This window comes from Coffea arabica, chromosome 10c, assembly GCF_036785885.1.
Source record: "Coffea arabica cultivar ET-39 chromosome 10c, Coffea Arabica ET-39 HiFi, whole genome shotgun sequence".
In the NCBI taxonomy this organism is placed as follows: Eukaryota; Viridiplantae; Streptophyta; class Magnoliopsida; order Gentianales; family Rubiaceae; genus Coffea; species Coffea arabica.
In genome coordinates, this window is record NC_092329.1 from 48,599,596 (window position 1) to 48,617,741 (window position 18,146).

The 18,146-nt window shown below is 35.9% G+C and overlaps 1 protein-coding gene across 1 annotated transcript; it reads right to left on the reverse strand.

The window, feature by feature from the left end:
• Window positions 1-11,035: 11,035 nt before the first annotated feature.
• LOC113715117 (proteasome subunit beta type-3-A) lies at window positions 11,036-17,165 on the reverse strand. Its single transcript, XM_027239288.2, has 7 exons — window positions 16,980-17,165; window positions 16,669-16,850; window positions 16,075-16,182; window positions 14,564-14,653; window positions 13,138-13,222; window positions 11,501-11,595; window positions 11,036-11,338 (listed from the first exon to the last, which is right to left on the reverse strand). Exons 1-7 carry the CDS (start codon window positions 16,983-16,985, stop codon window positions 11,290-11,292), a joined length of 615 nt encoding a protein of 204 aa, XP_027095089.1. The 5' UTR covers window positions 16,986-17,165; the 3' UTR covers window positions 11,036-11,289.
• Window positions 17,166-18,146: the final 981 nt, after the last annotated feature.

Below are 18,146 nucleotides of genomic sequence, written 5' to 3' on the forward strand. Positions count from 1 at the left end.
TAGGATATGCACAAAATAACAAAGCATATAGGTTCATGGTAATTGAAACTAATGATTCAATTTCAGTTAATACCATAATTGAATTTAGAGATGTTATTTTTGAAGAGAATAGGTTCACCTCTATAAAAGATGTTATTCCAAAACCAAGTGAATTGACAAAAGATGGTGAAAATGAAACCATTGAATTGAGAATGAGCAAAAGAGCTAGAAAGTCAAAAGATTTCGGTTCGAACTTTTATATGTATCTAGTTGAAGGAACTAGAGATACAGTGAGCAACTAAATTTCATATTGCTTCAATACTGAGACTGATGCCAAGACCTATGAAGAAGCAATGAACTCACAAGATGCTCCCTTTTGGAAGGAAGCTATTAATGATGAGATGGACTCAATCATGGGTAATAAAACCTGGAAATTAGTAGACTTAACACCTGGTTCAAAACCAATCGTGATGCGGACGAGACCATGGTGTTCAAGTAGACCCTGTAAAGGTGCCCCAAGGGCCAGTGACACGAGCACAATCCAAGAGATTCAAGGAGTCGTTTCAAACCCTGGTTTATGCCATCCAAGCCCAAGAGAAACCGCCCATTGAAGGGATTGAGTTTGAAGATCCTGGCGAGACTACTAAAGTATTGCTTACGCTGAGCTGTACGACCGAATTTCTTTTGTATTTTTCAAGTTTTATTAGGGTTTAGTCAAGGCTATAAATAGCCTTAAGTCATGTTTTATATGCAGTTTTTTGTGATATTATTAATAAACCTTCAGAATTTCGTCTTGCATTAAGGCAAATTCCTTTAACTTGTGAAAACTAAGTTGAACATCCTAGCGTGGCTCTTAGGTTGTTTATTGACTTATCAATCAAGCGATCACACTTGATTGTAGCGTCCTCCACCGTTGAATTCGTTCTTGAGTGGTCCAAGTTGGATTCAAGTCCATCAATTCGCAACGTGTACTCTAAGATCCAATCTTTGCTTCCGCGTCTCACATCAAATCGGTTGTAAGTGGATCTTCAAAAAGAAAATGAAGATCGATGGAACTGTTGTAAGTTCAAAACCAGATTGGTTGCCAAAGGGTTCACACAAAAGTATGGTGTGGACTATTTTGACACATATTCTCCAGTAACTAGAATTGCTACAATTAGAGTGCTACTTGCTATAACTTCTATCCAAAATCTAATCATTGACCAAATGAATGTTAAAACAGCATTCTTGAATGGTGATTTGGATGAAAAAGTATATATGGAGCAACCCGAAGGGTTTGTGATACTTGGTCAAGAGCATAAGGTGTGTAAACTTATAAATTCTTTATATGGACTAAAGCAAGCACCGAAGCAATGACATCAGAAATTTGATCAAGTTATTCTTGCTAGTGAATTCAAAATAAATGAATTTGATAAATGCATTTATAACAAATTTAGTGATGGCAAAGGTGTCATAATTTGTTTATATGTTGATGACATGTTAATTTTTGGGACTGACTTGGAACAAGTTGAAGTCACAAAAACTTTGTTTTCAAACAAATTTGACATGAAAGACATGAATGAGACAGATGTTATTCTTGGTATAAGAATATTCAAATATGGCAACAATATAATGTTGTCTCAATCACATTATATTGAAAAGATTTTTAACAAATTCAATCAAAGTGATTGTATTCCAAACTCAACATCATTGGATTCCAAAATAAACTTTGTGAAAAATGAGGGGATCCAAATCTCAAATGGAATATGCCAATGTTATAGGGTATTTAATGTATGCAATGACTTGTACTAGACCTGATATTACATATGCAGTTGGTATATTGAGCAGACATAGTAGGTTATATTGGCAAGGTGTAACCAGAATTTTAAAGTATTTAAAAGCCACTAAGGACTATGGTATATGTTATACCGGTTATCCTTCAGTTTTAGAAGAATTTTCAGATGCTAGTTAGATCACCAAGTTGGATCTTTATGTTTCGTGGAGGTGTAATTTCTTGGGGTTCTAAGAAATAGACTTGTATCACCAATTCAACAATGACAGCAGAGTTTGTAGCACTTGTTTCGGCTTGTAAAGAAGTTGAATGGCTACGTAATTTACTTTGTGATATACCATTGTGGCCAACACCTTTGTTGTTTATCTTAATCTATTATGATAGTGTAGCTACACTTGCTAAAGCATATAGTCAAGTGTATAATGGTAAGTCAAGACATATCGGTTTAAGACATAGTTATGTCAAAGATTTGATCACAAATGGAGTCATATCAATTGATGTTTGAGATCAAATGAAAATTTGAGTGATCATTTGACAAAAGGAGTATCAAGGAATTTGGTGTCAACTACATCAAAGGGGATGGGTTTAAAGTCCAAAATTCTTGATCACTAATGGTGGAATCTCAATTCAACGTTAGATACAACGTCTAGTCTTGAATTCAATGAGTGAAAGTACACCATTCTAGTGGTTGGTGCACTATGTGAAGTTTAGACATCCCAATGTTGAATAGTGCATGTTATTCTCGCCAGTGCAAATGTAAGGGTGAGTTATTAGACTCTTCGCGAATATTAAAAGTGCTATCTATGGTGGGGGCACTAAGATGTCGCCTATATGAATGTTGGTTTCGGCAAACCACAAAGTTAAGGACTTTACTTTGTAACATTCATGAAATGATAGTGATACAAGACCGTAAAATGTATCGTTGAAAAACTTATGGTTGTGCATTGCTCAGTGTGTGATGTATTTATGAGGCTGGTCCAATGTCCAAGTGGTTCAAAGTTTGTCTACCATTTTGAAGGATTGATTTCAAAGAACCTTCACTAAGATAGTGATTCAATCGAAAGATACTATTATTTATGCATATGAGTGTCAGATTATTCGGTGGCCTTTTAGAAATCCATTTTCTAAATTTTGAAAATGGCGGGGGATTGTTGGAAACTTTTCAAAATTTGTATGATGTATATACATGTAATTAATGTATATTCATGTTTTTTGGTACATGTATAGTATTGTGAATATTTCTATTATGTACATTCATTTATGAATGTGTTCATGTATATGGGAATCCTTGAATGAAATGATAGATTCATGTTTTGATCTTAAGATCATGAGATGCATGAATTAAAGTGCATGAATTTGTACACAATACTTTGAATCTATTCATACAAGTATTTAATGAGTTTTTTTGTTTCTCAAACAATCTTCCTATATAAAGAGGTCAAGTAGAGAGTGGTTTGCTGCAGAAAATCACTTTCCTACTTTTGTATACTCTCTCGAAAGCACTCCTTAATTCACAAAGGGTTTGTCTTACTTTGTGCAAGAGTTTAAGACAAACAAACTTCATCTTATCCTAAAGGATATTTGTCCAATATTATTGCACGTTATACCGGACAAATAAAACCTAAAAGAAAGTGATATCTATCATGATTTGAAGCCAATTCTTGTCACCATATTTGCCAGTCCTTTACCATTTACCCAACAATTTGAAGATAAGAGGAGTCGAGTAATTATTCCAGAGGATCCAGTAGTGCATTTCGTAATTTCTCTAACAGGGAGTCAAGCACTGATTCCATATAGTCAGATATTATCAACGGAGAAGTGGAATATTTGGACAAGGATTCTGCCCAAGTGATGTACACTTCGTTGATTTCACCTCTTAAAAAATGGATGTTTTCTGCACACTTACACATGGCAGCATAGTAATCCTAATCCTAGATGCCATTCTTCAATAATTTATTACAAAGAGATTAAAGGTCCTTTGCCCTTTTGGAGAAAGCATCTTCAACTCTATCCAAGCAAGATTTACTGGATTCGAGTGTTTTTCATTGCTCATACACTAAAAAAAATGTTCTCAGACTTGAGTGTCTTCTAGGTTTGGAATTAGATTCCAAAGATTGCACATCATTGCTCATCCATCCTGTTGTTAACAAAAAAAAAAAATGTTCTCAGAAGTCCAAACTTCGCCTATGAAGAATCCAATACATAAACTCCACTGGAATTCTTCACTCCATTGGAATTCTTCTGCAAAAACTCTAAGTTATTCAAGATCCAATTAACCAAAGTGGGAACCATCTTTTGCTAGCAGATTTCCATTTATTCAACTTGTTTGGCTCTTTTTTCTCGAGTGGGAACTACTCTACGGGATGATGAAATATAAGAAAGTTCCCAGTTGGCAGTCAATCCGGAAATGTCAACCCGCCACCAAAGACTCAACACCAAAATGAGAAAAATTCAATTATATTAGTACAACTTGCAAACTGGTTGGACAAAAATGCCCTTTACTTCCGGCTTAACTTATGTCTAAAATAGCTAGAAATCCTTAAACTATCCACTTTTAATTGTTCAAGGACTTTTCAGAAACAAAAATTAGGGGCCTATTTGGAATCTGAATTTTTTGAGAGTTTGTCTAAAACTTTACTGTAGTGCACTGTAGAAATTTTTGAAAAATTTTGTAAAAGTTTTTGAAAGGTGAAAAAAATTTTTGTAGAAGTTTTTGTAAGGTGAAATTTTTTCCCTTTTCTTTTTTTCTTTCTCTTTCTCTTTCTTTTTCTTTCTTTCCTTTTTTTTTCTTTCCTCTCTTTCTTCTTCTTCTTCCTTCCCCCTCCCACCACCCCTCTCCTCCCTTTCCCTTTCTCCTCTCCTCTGCCTTTCCCCTCCCCCCGCTGCCCCTTCCCTCACTGCTCCGCCACCCCTTCCCCCACCTTCCCTTCCCCTTTGCACGCAACCCCTTCTCCCGTTGCCCCGCCTTCCCTTCCCCTTTGCACACAACCCCTTCCCCCGCTGCTCCACCACCTCCTCTGCCGTGCCACCCCCTCCCCTACTACCCCTTCCCCCCTTTCCCTCCCCTTATTTCTTGGAGCGCCGACCACCATCTTTGGCGCCTCTTCGACCAGAAATGCAGGTGCACCAGAGTGCCAGCACCCCCGACCTCCTCTCCACGCGCATCAGCCAGCCCAACTCCTAGTCCGCCTTCTCCACAGCGCGACCACAGCGCACTCTAGTCGTAACGTGCGCGCAATCGTTCGACCTCCATGCCCCTGCTTGGCTCTGTTCTTTTTTTTTTTTTTGCTTTTCTCCTCTCTCCCCCTCTGAGACTGAGACACCTCCCCCTATTCCACTTCCACTTCTAATTCCAGTTTCTCCCGCCGCTGCAATTCCTTCCATGCCCGCCATGGAAATAACGGATCCCCCCAACCCTAACTCCACTTTGAGTGATTTGTAAAAAAAATAATAATAATAAATAAAGAGAGATAGTCGGCCCAATCCCCGGCATAAACGACAGCGTTACTCCTCTTTCTGCAGAGGAGAGGGGGTGAGGGCGAGGGACAGAAAAATTTTTTTTTGAGGTGACCGGTGCCGGTACAGGTGGTGGAGGTGGTGGCTGGCATGGTGGGTTGGATGAGGGAGGAAAAAGAAGAAAAGTTTTTGAAAAATTTTTTGTGTATTAGATTTTTGAAGTGTGAAGGAAAAAAACTTTAAGAAGTTTTTTTGAGTTCCTGTAGCAAAAGTTATTAAAAAACTAGTAGGTAAAAAATTTGGTCAAAAAACTCACTTCCAAACAGGCCCTAGATCAGGGGTTAAAGCTAGACAACGATCTTAGTTTATGTACTTCCCAAGTTTTTTACTCTTCTACTTTAATTTTATCCCGTACCGGTACTGTTAATTTGTTAGCAAGTTCGCTGCGGGCTTGTGCTACTGCTGCCTTCTCAACTTCGCCTCATGCTGGCTTGTCTTCTACCTCTGCAACTGCTCCACGGTTGCTTGGTCTGACCACAACCATTTTTCGAAGGATTTATCCTCCTTCCCAAAATCACCTAGGTCTTTGCTGCCTAATTTATGTGATGCTATGTATCTTGGTTTTCTATATGTGGTTTTGATTTGTATTTGTATGTCACCGTTTTGCTGCCAATTGTAGTCAAAACCACAGCTAGAACCAATTCTGATTCGACCAACGACGATACAGCTACTCACAATGCTGTTTCTCATGACGCTAAATCTAGGATATACAAATGGATGTACAAATCGATATTCAAGGTGACAGCAGTATTTGGTATATTTTCGGTTAAGTCGTGTGCCGTTCCTTCAAATGTCAAGGTTTTTAAAATCGGGATTCTAGAAAGAATTAATCTTTCTTACACTGACAATATATACACTGTTAGCATTGGATGAATGGTAATTATGCAAAATTTGAATTTGAAATTCAACTTTTGCACACATGCCATGAATCAAACGGTGACAGTACACTGTCAGTATATATAAGATTTACTCTTTAAGAAAGGATTAATCTTTCCTACACTGACAGTGTATACATTATCAGTATTGGATGAATAATAACTATGCAAAATTTGAATTTGAAATTCACCTTTTGCACACATGTCATGAATCAAATGGTGGTAGTGTATATAAGATTTACTCTTTAAGAAATATAAAAAAAAAAAGCCTAATGGGTAAGTTTTCTGTCCAAAACATATATAGCTTTTAACATTATATTAATTCTAATGGCATAAAATTTTAACATTATATAGCTTTTCAAAATATTATTCTAAATAATCTCCTCTACAAATACACTCACAGTTAGCCCATTCAAATAAGTGTACTATGCCAAAAGTCACATCCTGATTAAAATTCTGAAAAGTGCTTTTAGTTCAAGGCTTCAAGCTTCTTGGGTTATTAAACTCTCAGGCGCTAGCCAAATCCTGTGGAAATCAAATAAAAAACTTGTTATGTGATGGAGCAATTATTGGGCACCTTTTACGCTGTTATTTGGTCATAATTTTGGCTACTTATTGTATTAAGTATTGAAATTTTACTCATATTTGATATTTGTATAAATTGCAGGCGGTTGGTGTTAAAAGTTGTATCTTAGGGCAAATTTTCACAAGGCTTTTCATTCCAGGGCGTGCCCATGCCACAAACTGTAGAAAGATGCCTAAAAGACGGACCCCGCGGGATTGATAGAGAAAGTGGAGAATTAGGAAATCAAAGAGTGCGGCTATCTTCTCGTGGGCCGCGGGGGTGCAGAGGATAAAAACTCTATTCCTAGAGAAAGTAGAGTCTCTGATGCTTTCTTTCTTTTCGACGGCTACCTTGGGGGAATTGGCAAAAAGCCAGATTCACGTGGGATAAGGAGATTAGTTTTTGAGCTTTCTTACGTTTTTGTGGGGATAGCTATCTTCGGTGAATTGGCAAAAAAAAAAAAAAAAAGCCAGATTCACGTGGGATTTGGAGATTAGTCTGTCTGACTAGGAGGAGTTTTTCTTGGCTTAGGAAAGTAGTTTTTTGGTAGAAAAAAGAAACGGGAAGTCCGAAACAATAGCATCAGGACTTCTTTTTCTCCTAGGTTGCAAGGAACAAACACACGTTCTTTTCTTTTCTTCTTAATTCCGATACTTCATCACACTCTTTGGGGAGAATGGCCGCGGCAATAAATTCCAATATTTCACGCATGGCTTTTTCCATGGGGATGAACTAAACTTTCTTAGTCGAAGGTCAATTTGAGGACTCGGTTTCAAACATCTGTGAGATCGAATTAATTTTATTTATTTCTTTTATTCATTGGTATTTGTACATTTCTTGATTTAATTGCTTAAGCTTGTTATGTTATTTGAATGTCAATGGCCCGATATTCGAATTAACCTAATGATCCAATACCAAATTAATTGATTGAATCCGTAATTGTTCAATTGATTAATACTAGTGGCGACTAGCGTGATTGGTTTCATGTTAGGAAAACATATGATCTAACTTAAACAAACTCTCGTAACGTGTTTGTTGGTTAGGGTTGGGCTTTTCTAATTATTAATGCAATCGAGGAATTAAATCCTACGGTCGTACCTAGGGTTGTTTTTTTGTTAGAAAAATAGTCAACGGTTGTACCTTAGCGATCGATAAAGTAAGGAAAAGTTGGTTATCAGAGCTTGTTGATGGTTATAACCAATCTAGTAATGAGTAATTGAATTATCTTTGCATCGATGATCAGTTGAATGGACCGTGTCTGAAAAGTTGCATCTTTGGCTAGAGTCGTATTGGCTATTGATTAATTTTTGTTTAATTCTATTAGTAGTTTCATTAGTTAGTTAATTAATTATTTTATATTCTCCAAAAATCCCCCATACTTTGGACTCTGGAAGAAACAAATTATCCTCAATCCCTGTGGATTCGACTTTACCCACTGCTATATATAAAATTTGTAATTTTCTTGAGTAGGTAATTATTATTGCACAGGTTCGATACCTGTCATTATGTTTAGCTTAATTGTGATGTAATCCAATCACACTTGTACTCTTCTCCATTTTCAGAAACTGATAATAAAATTAAAGTTACCCTATGATCAGTATAAAGTCCAACCCAATTTGCCACCAATAAAAGCATGCAAAGGCCGAACAACATTTTCTTTTTTAAACATATTGTTGACTTTCATTCTATCACAATTTTCTTTTGATATTCCATCCATCATCTCAAGTATTAATGTAGTGGTAAATGTGATTTCTAGATGGTTTTATTGCACAATTGCCCTGTTCTTCTAAAGAGGTAAAGGACAGGAAAAATTGTCAGACAACGATTTCTGAACAATATAACAATTTATTAATAGATCGTAAGATTCTGTCAACTATTTATCAAATCTCACAACAGCTATACAATTATTATGTATGCAGTCCATATAAACAGTGATGAAATATCACACCGTGGTTGTAAAATTATACTAGTTAAACATGTTTTACGACTTGTTGAAATGGTTATACCATCCAGGAACAACATTAGTTATAACAATCATTCCTACCCCAATCCCTTCTAAAGTTCTTCTATTCTTTTACTTGAGCTATTTTGTCTTTCTTACATGCACCGTGGTCATCTAACGGTCTAGATTTTCGTTAAATCTAAATTTCATTAGAGAAGATTAATATCAACGTGCTAATAGGCTCAATGCTCTAATTACATTTGATAGTCTCACTTGTAACAAATTGTCATTCAATTAATAGAGTCTTTTAAGTTTCCAGTCAATGATTGCATCAGGTGATGTATATACCATGTCACCACTCACCGGTATCAAGAATCTTTTACTGAAAACAAAGAATCAGAAAAAAAAGAAAAAGACAGCCCCGGGATGCGGGGCATTTTCAAAGGAAGGCTGCGTGATGGGTTATTTTAACATTTATCGCAGCCTCTCAAAACCTATATACTAAATAGAAGTATGGAACTGACTCATTGGTCATTGCTGCGAATGAGAAGATTTTTTAAGAAAGGAAATATATATTAACTGATCTTCAAGTAAATAACTGAGATCAAGGTCATAACTGAAAATGGTCATGGAAAAAGTTTACAGAAAATAGTCATAGAAAATGGACATCCGCTCATCACACAGGGGTTGCCTAATGCGTCTTACCCTTTCATGTGGTTCGTATGCTATTGTATGGGGTGAGATTTATCCAGTACGCACTCTCGAATAGCAGTTGCAGGTTCCTTTGTCAACAAAAGGAAAAAAAGTGTATAAACAAAGTGGTTATTATACACATCTTTGTACAATAAATTTATTGCATGTTAGACAACAGATCGTGCAAGTTTAATCCTCCATAGTGAACTAAAACTCCTAATAAGGTCGCATCTGAGGATTCTTTCACTTTCTGCAGTTGGCACATTGCGACCCATTCCAAATAATGTTTCCTAGTATTAAATATTGTAGCCTAGTTATCGTTCAGTCTGTGCTCTGTATGTAACAGTGGATTAAACTTGGATCTCCAAAAAACCAACATCTGAAGCAGTTTAAACTTTTAAACACAGGAAAACTTAACCTGAAACTTCTGCTCCATTCTTTCTTCCTGTATTCTTGGAACGGCTGGCAGAAGGAATAATCAACAAGTTTATCCATTGTCTCTAAATTACAATTATGATGCAGCTTTTAATGTCAAGAACGATGAAGAGTCAGCTTCAATAGAGTCGGAAGAGATTCGTCGCAAGAAGCCTATCAAGTACCTATGCATATTTTTGCTGCCTTTGTTGTGTTTCAAGCTGGCATCATAGTGCTCTTTCCTTTGACCGTGATGAAAACAAAAGTTCCTAAATTTCGGCTATGAACAGCAACTTTCGAGACATTAGATGTTGGCACAGCTGCGAATCCTTCATTTAATAATTCTGCGGTTGGTGTGGAAAACACCAATTTCGGAACTTACAAGTTTCAAAACAGCACGATATATATCCTCTACGATGGCACACCAATTGGGGAGGCCATTGTTCCTAATGAGAAAGCAGGATGGCAATCAGCCAAGAAGCTACATGTTGTGGTAGACATCTCGTCAAACAATTTGCCTAACAATTCTCAACTCAGAAACGATCCCAACTCTGGGGTGTTGAAGTTGAGTGCTCAATCCAAATTGAGTGGAAAGGTGACGCTGATGTTTATGTTCCAGGCGGGGATTCGAGTAGGATTCTAATGAAAAAGGCAATAGCCTCGGCTATAAAGCCGGAAGTAAAAATCCACAAACATGGACCGCACCATTACCATCGGTTTGGCTGACGAAGCTGTCCGAGAAATTGACTGCAAATGATATTGGAATCCACATGATTATGGACGATCGACCGTACTGTGGTTTATTTGGCTATCTTTTTCTGCTTTTCCACGCTGAGGCACTTCATTATTTTTACATTTTTCAGGTCTGCTGAAGAGGTTTGCTCACTCAGGCTGTTGACTTTGGGCTACCACAGTCATCAAATTCAAGTTATATATGCAGGGAAAATATTTGTCCATATTTGCCCAAGTATACTACTTCCTATCGTTAAGGGGTCAATTGCTCATAACCCCTGATTTTATTTTTTATGCAATTCACTCCCACAACTAGGTGTTCAATCCTGTTTCATATCTCATTACCAGTTTAAATTTTCTGTTTGATAATAGAAATAAGAAAAAAAGGTCTGTTTGATAATAGAAATAAGAAAAAAAGGTCTCATTAACAATTTAGTGTAGGCAAGCGAGGCCGCGGTAGCTAAAAATTGCGCCTGCACCTTCACTCAGCAGTCAGCACCACTACTGCGTCCAGCACAACATAAACAGTGTGTGCCAGTGACCATGAATTCATAAACCACGTCCACTTGAAATGGGGCTAGAATTGCAGTTAAAGTCGTTACAAAGAGATGTCTTATCTTATGGTCCAACTACTAAAATTTAGTTCGTAAATTTGAGGTATAGATTACAGTCGATGAGTAAAGGAATGTGGCAAATCCCTCCCCAAAACATGTTCTCACAACTGTAATAATCAAAGATGACCAATGACAAATGTCAAAGGCCGAAATTACTGAAAAAAAAAAAAGACAAATATCCAACTACGTCAATCCATCCTTCCCTTCAAGATCCTTTCTTTGACTTCTGTAGGTGTGCTGCAGGAATATGGTTCACAATATAGGACATGAGACTAAGATAATTGTAATGCAGGAGCATGTGATTACGTATAATTTACACTACGAGCTTCTTAACAAAGATATAAGAGACGAAATTGATAGAAGCGCAAAAACAAAGACAAGGGGGCATAAAAGGCTTACACAACATAAACATGTCCTCCCCAGCCACTTAAACAGTCACGGTCTACTGAGGATAGGAGTGCCTGAGAGATAGTCTCAAACAACTCTTCAGCTTCCTGAAAAATTGGTGGAAAGATTGTCATGAAGCAAACAAAAAGACCATGGTACGAGAATTAAATCCAATAGGCATTACACAAGAAAAAAATATAGAAAAAATAAAAAGAGAAGATTCCATTTGCAAGTAGATTTACGAAACCACAGCTTGCTGTAATATGAACACCTACAGAGAGTAATTCTCCATTTCTCCCAAACCATTGTGGCTTTATAGTATATTCACAAGGATAGTCGACCTTGGCAACAAAAGGCAGAAAAGATCACCGAAGGTCCTTCTTTGTAATGTTTGACTCTTAGTGTTATTATTCATCTGCATCTCCTAAGTAGTATTGCTGCTTTGTTGTATTAATGCATCAGTTATTTTTCTTGCAATTCCCATGTGGTTGATCTGATCATTCACAGTTGACACAACATGCAGTATTTCATGATTGTAAGTAGAGACCTAAAATTTTACGATTGGCTCTCAAGTTTCTTGCAGTTCTTTCACTCTCTACGATAAGCATTCCTAAATATGATGCAGTAAAATTTTTCTAATTCTGTTCCCTTATTGTTTCTACCCTGTGAAGAACATGTTCGCAATATGGAACCATCACCCTCCCAAGTGTGCAATTATTTACCTGAATTTAATGAAGCCAACGTAAACAGCTCAAAAAAAAGTACCAAAAAACAATTTCAACATAGGAAATGCAACTGTTCTTGGTTGAAAACTTTAACTTAGTATAAAGTTTATCAAACATACTTATAGAAGTTGAGAATTGACGATCAAAAAAGTATGTTTTGTAACACATAAACCAACACCGCTCAACATTTAATGCAAAAATACACAACTCAAGGAATATGTTAACCACTATATATGTCAAAGATAGCCATGTCATGGAATTAGCAGCTGAGCTACAATAATGAAATAGTGCATCTACACCATGCTGAAACACAAATTCTCAAAAAAGTTAAAACATACCCAACCTAAATGAGAATATAAAGTCCAAGCTACTACAGAATGATAAGAAATTTTGACACAATATAGCCACCACAGAAAATTCTAGTGTATGCACAAAACAACTGAGTAAATCTTGCAAATGCTAAGATGCTGTGCTCACATAGACATATACTTCTTAAACAACATTATTATTGCTACTTTAAATTTGACCAATCAATGCTTCCACAAATCATAAGGTAAAGAATCCAAATACTACAGTACAAAAGAAAAAGAGGGGGAAAAAAAAAAGCAAGACGTGATGCTGAAGAATTTCACTTAGTCCTACGATTTGGTTTATGCAAAAGAAACAGATTAATAGTTTCTCGAACTTCTGCGTAAGTAATGTGTTAATATTTTCCTAAACCCAAAACATCTCACTGATGGATAAAACTCATATTAAACAACAAAGAACACATTATATATCTTTATTGCACAAAAATGTAAATATAAGATAGCTACGTCACTATACACAACACAACAAGACAAAAATAAAAAAAAATTAAATAACCATTATTTGAGCAAACTTAAACAAGTAACAATTACTCATAATGCTAAGACCAGTACAAACCATGTCCGGTTTGAACATTGCTTCGCAGGCACCATATAAGGATTCAGAAGCAGTTCCAGCAACAACAAAATCTTTAGCAAGCTCCCTGTATTATAAAAGAAGAAAACATAAGCAAAATGCAGTAAACCACAAAATTAGATCACCCAGAAGTATGCCATCCCATGGACAGAATGTATCAAGCTAGAAAGTAAAATGACAACCATCATATATACACACACACACACACATAGATTGTCAATTTCAAGAATTTCAGCATTTCTTACTCCATCAAACATGCTAAAATGGGAGCCTATAAGCATCATGAGTTTTTTAACATGTCAAGAAACACTTTCCAGCAAAATACATGGGCCAATGATAAAGAAGATACAACAATGAAACTTAAAACAAACTTGCTTCTCAGACCTCTAAGAAGGGGTAAGATATTTTTGGACATAAAAAATGTGGAAACAGTATAGCAGCAGAGCTCATGGCAAAAGATATGTAATCCGGAAGGTCCAGGCCACAACAGCATGTTGCTTCCCTGACCCAAAAGCAACCAGTTTTGGATCCATAAGTAATAGAACTGTCTCCAAATCCATGGGACCCAATCAACTCCGGTACCCATCCATAGCCTTAGCAGCATTATACAAAAAATGTCCATATAAACATTACTTTAGGAAAATAGAGCCTTTGGCAGGATTTCTTATCTTCTTAATCGATATGAGAGTAAAGATTAATTTAGAACCATAGAGTATCTGGCAGGATTTCGTATCTACTTAATCGATATGAAAGTTGTATAAGTTTAATGCAAACTACACAATTGTGTCCTATATAAATGTACGTGTCACGCATGTGACATATTTGCCACACGAAATCACAAAATAGCTCACATATGTGTCCAGTTTAACCATTAACTAATGTCATCACTACAAATGTTTGCAACATATATTGTAGACAAAGCAGGGCTGATTCAGGCCATGAATACTAAAAGACTAGAAAAAGACTACGGCTGGTTTTTATAAACATGGCATCAATTTCAGCCCGCCTTGTTATAAAAGAAAGGCAAGAGTTACAGACAATGTATGGAAGGAAAGTTAGTGAATAAAGGGACTAAATCTTAATCAAGCTAGACCTCATCCTCTTAGAAAGCACTCACTGGATTTGGTATATTGTGAAAATATATGCCTAATTATACTAAAAGTTGGCCAGCAAAAATGGGCGACTAAGTTGTACAGAATATGACATAAACAGATAAATGACACAACAAACAGCAGTGCCAAGATACATTATTTCAGAATGTCATATCATTCTATCACATATTCTACAACAACATAGAGAATATGAGGAGTTCTTTCAACAGAAAACAGCAGAACAAACAGCAGAACAAAATGCCTCCATCAAGAAGTCTTTAACTAAGAGCAAATACAAAGACAGAAGTCAAACATACTTGGCTCCAATCGAATCCATTGTGCAGATGAAAGGTTTGTCTTCTTCTCCTAATCCGGCAATCACAGGTTGGCAGAAATATGGACCAAATCTAGTATAAAAGGTGAAAAACATAAAAAATGAGAATCATACTAATACAAATTCATGCATCGCTGGCATAAAAATATGCTAGATAAAATGATTATCCTCATTTTACCCCCCCCCCCCCCCCCCCACAAAAAAAAAGAAAAAAGAGGTTTAGGAGAATTTAAGACATAACTTTTTATTCTAAAAGAAACACGAACATTGAACTTAACTAGGCAAAAAACAATATTTACACCATTTTAAAGGAATCATTACAATATAGAAAAACACAAACTAAAAGGAAAATCTGGAAAGAGAAGAATGATTACAAGCAGAGTGTGTACAAGAGAACCCAAAAAAAAGGCTTTCACAAGAATTTTAGTTGCTATAAAACATACTTTTAGTTCACAATCACCTATCCATTAATCATTTTCTCGTTGATAAATTACATACAGCAGTACCTTTGATTGACTCAAGCAATACCTAACAACCAGGAGTATGATTACAAGCAGAGAGTGTAAAAGAGAACCAAAAAAAAAGGCTTTCACAAGAATTTTAGTTGCTATAAAACTTACTTTTAGTTCACAATGACTTAACTATTAATCATTTTTCGGTTGATAGATTACATACAGTAGTACCTTTGATTGACTCAAGCAATACCTAAACATTGGCTTCCTCTTTGTCCCTCTTTAAACCATCATCAGCATCCTATGTTACCCGGCCTATGTTACCCGGACTCGGCTACCAAGTCCTACTGACACGGCTACTCTAGTGCAAAATGAAGAGTCAGACAGGGGTATGGCAGGGCAAAGTGAAGAGTCCGAGTAACATAGTCAACATCATTATCCATTAAAAAGTTTTGATTTTTGTAATGGAAACATACAAAAATCAATTAGCAGAGTATGTAGAGATACATATTGTTTCACTGGAACAGTGAAAAGCCGAGCCAATGCACCCTCACCTTGAAAGAAGAACTTGAAAGAAGAATCTGGGTAAATAGTCCAACAGACTAAACAACTCCTACTGTTTAAAGAGACAGATGCATGCCTCTTCTTATTATTCATGTTAATGCCATTGCTTTGTCCTCCACGAAAAATAGCACATGCTATATAGCTAGAATTTTCATTATACAAATGTCTGTACCTTCCCTTTTCATTTTCTTAGCTAACTCTTTGTCCTCTTGAAACTTCAAAACATGCTAAACGTACGCCCATAGTTCTGTGGTTTCTAAAATACTAGTGTGTCGTTATCATCATTTGCAATGATACTCATACAGTTGTGCCCATTCAGGTGTTTCCATACATTCCTTTAGGGAGGATATTGTGGCTACATTGGTATCAATGAGTAATAATTCATGATCAAATTTAAGTATGTTAACCATCAATGCTTCAATAACATGCCATTTATACCAATTGCAAGATAGTTTCTCAAAGCCTTAACACGACAAACCTTTTCTCATAAAGAATCGCAGAAACAAGGCTGGCAAAAGTTTCAGGCTTCATGTCCCTCTCTTCTCTCAGCTGATACAACTTATGCCGAAAAACAAGCCGTTGATACCTTCACACATTTCACATAAATGCAAATATATTAATACCAACTATATACGAATCCGTTCATAAAAATAACTAAACTAACAGACTCATATATCAACCAAAAATCAAATCTTTCAGACATTTGCACGGTAATACCACTTAAATTCCTATCTTTCTTAATTACTTATAAAATTGCAAATTCACCCTTATAGACATAAAATTACTACTTTAACAGTAAATGTTTTATAAATTTACAGGAAAAAAAAGTTCGCAATCCTAGGGGAGTTCAAAACTCAAAAGTGTTTTCGAATATATAAAGGAGAGTCGATTTTACTTATAAACTTGCAAATTTCTTCTGATAGACCTAAATATTACTGCTTTAACAGTAAATGCTTAATAAGTTTACAGAAAATAGTTCGTAAACCTAGGGGAACTTGAAATTCAATATTGTTTTCAAATAAATAGATATACTAAAATGAAGAGGAAATTTTGCAATTGTGCAATTAATTACAGGGTTTGTGCATCGGTAGCGAGACCAGAGAGTCCGATGAATAGTTTATCGTGGATTCTGTAAATCCTCTGGAAATCAGTGGCGATTGTCTGCAGCTGCACTCCCAGCCGCCGATCGCTGGCAATTGCAAAGCAATTCTTCCCCACCATTGCCACCAGGGCACTTCCATTGTACTCGAAGATCTGCCAATTTTTTCCAAAAATCAAAAATTTAAACACAAGAAACCCAATTTTTGCAAAAAGAAAAGAAAACTAGGGTTTTACGAAGCGGAAGAGCGAGAACTGAAATTAAAGGATCGAAGAAGAGCTTACCGACATATAGAGAGATTAAAGGGATAGCGAATTGCTTATGAGTTAGTGTGTGTCGTGCGTGTTTTTGTTCTTGCCTGAAGAGCAGAAGAATTGAAGGGGAAGAAGAGTTGTATAAAGTGACTGGCTTGGGGGATACTCCAGTTGGGAGACTGGAGCAATGGGGACCTGACCGGGTTGAACCGGGATGACGTCATGGGCCAATTGGACCAGTATATATATTTTTTTCTCCTTTTAAGTTTTAGGGTTAATAACAATAAAGCCCCATGTCATATATTTAATACACAAAAAAGACTCTCGTGATTTCAAAACATACAAAATGACACCTCATGTTTTGAACTAAATTGTAAACTAACAGAATTCGTTATACTTAACGGAGTCCGATAAACTTAACGGAATTCGTTAAATTTAATCCGGTAAGTTTAACGGCCAAAATCGTCATTTTCGTTAAGTTTAACGAATTCTGTTAGTTTATAATTTAGTTCAAAACATGTAGTGTCGTTTTGTATGTTTTGAAACTACAGGGGGGCTTTTCTATGTATTACGTATACCACAGGCGGTTTTTTTGTTTTAAACCCTAAGTTTTAAAGCAGTTGGACTGCTAGTTTTTTTTTTTTTAATGATTGTTACTTTATCTATATTACTTTATTTTAACGATCTAACCTAATTTATATTATCCTACTCTAACCTATCCTAGAAGAAGGCCCAACTGGGCCTATGAAAAACTGATTGAAAACCAAAATTATTTTTAAAATCGCTTCCAAAACGGTAAAAGTTTTAAGATTGATTACTTGAACATTAGAGTCTTAAAAATTTTTAAAAGGTGGATTTGCATCATGACACATCATCTCTAACATGGTTATTAAATTCAAACCGCCAAGGAGCCGAGCAGAGGAATTGGGTCAATAGATCATTAGTTGAACTGATTGGATTAATTTAATGTTTATAAATACAAAATAATAATTTTACTATATATATATATAATATCTAATAAAGTGCTTTAAAATACTAATTGTTGTATTTAGAAAGATATATAATGAACGTATAAATATCCATAGAAGATTTAATTTTATTTTAGAGTAAATCTTATAAACACTGACAGTGTATACACTATCACCGCTTTATTCATGACATGTGTGCAAGAGTTGAATTTCAAATTCAGATTTTGTA

Coding starts and splice junctions, on each gene's coding strand:
- LOC113715117 (XM_027239288.2), bottom strand. Junction 14,654..16,074: donor GCGATTCTTTATGAGAAAAG/GTTTGTCGTGTT, acceptor CTTTTATACTAG/ATTTGGTCCATATTTCTGCC. Junction 11,596..13,137: donor CAATGTTCAAACCGGACATG/GTTTGTACTGGT, acceptor CCAATTTTTCAG/GAAGCTGAAGAGTTGTTTGA.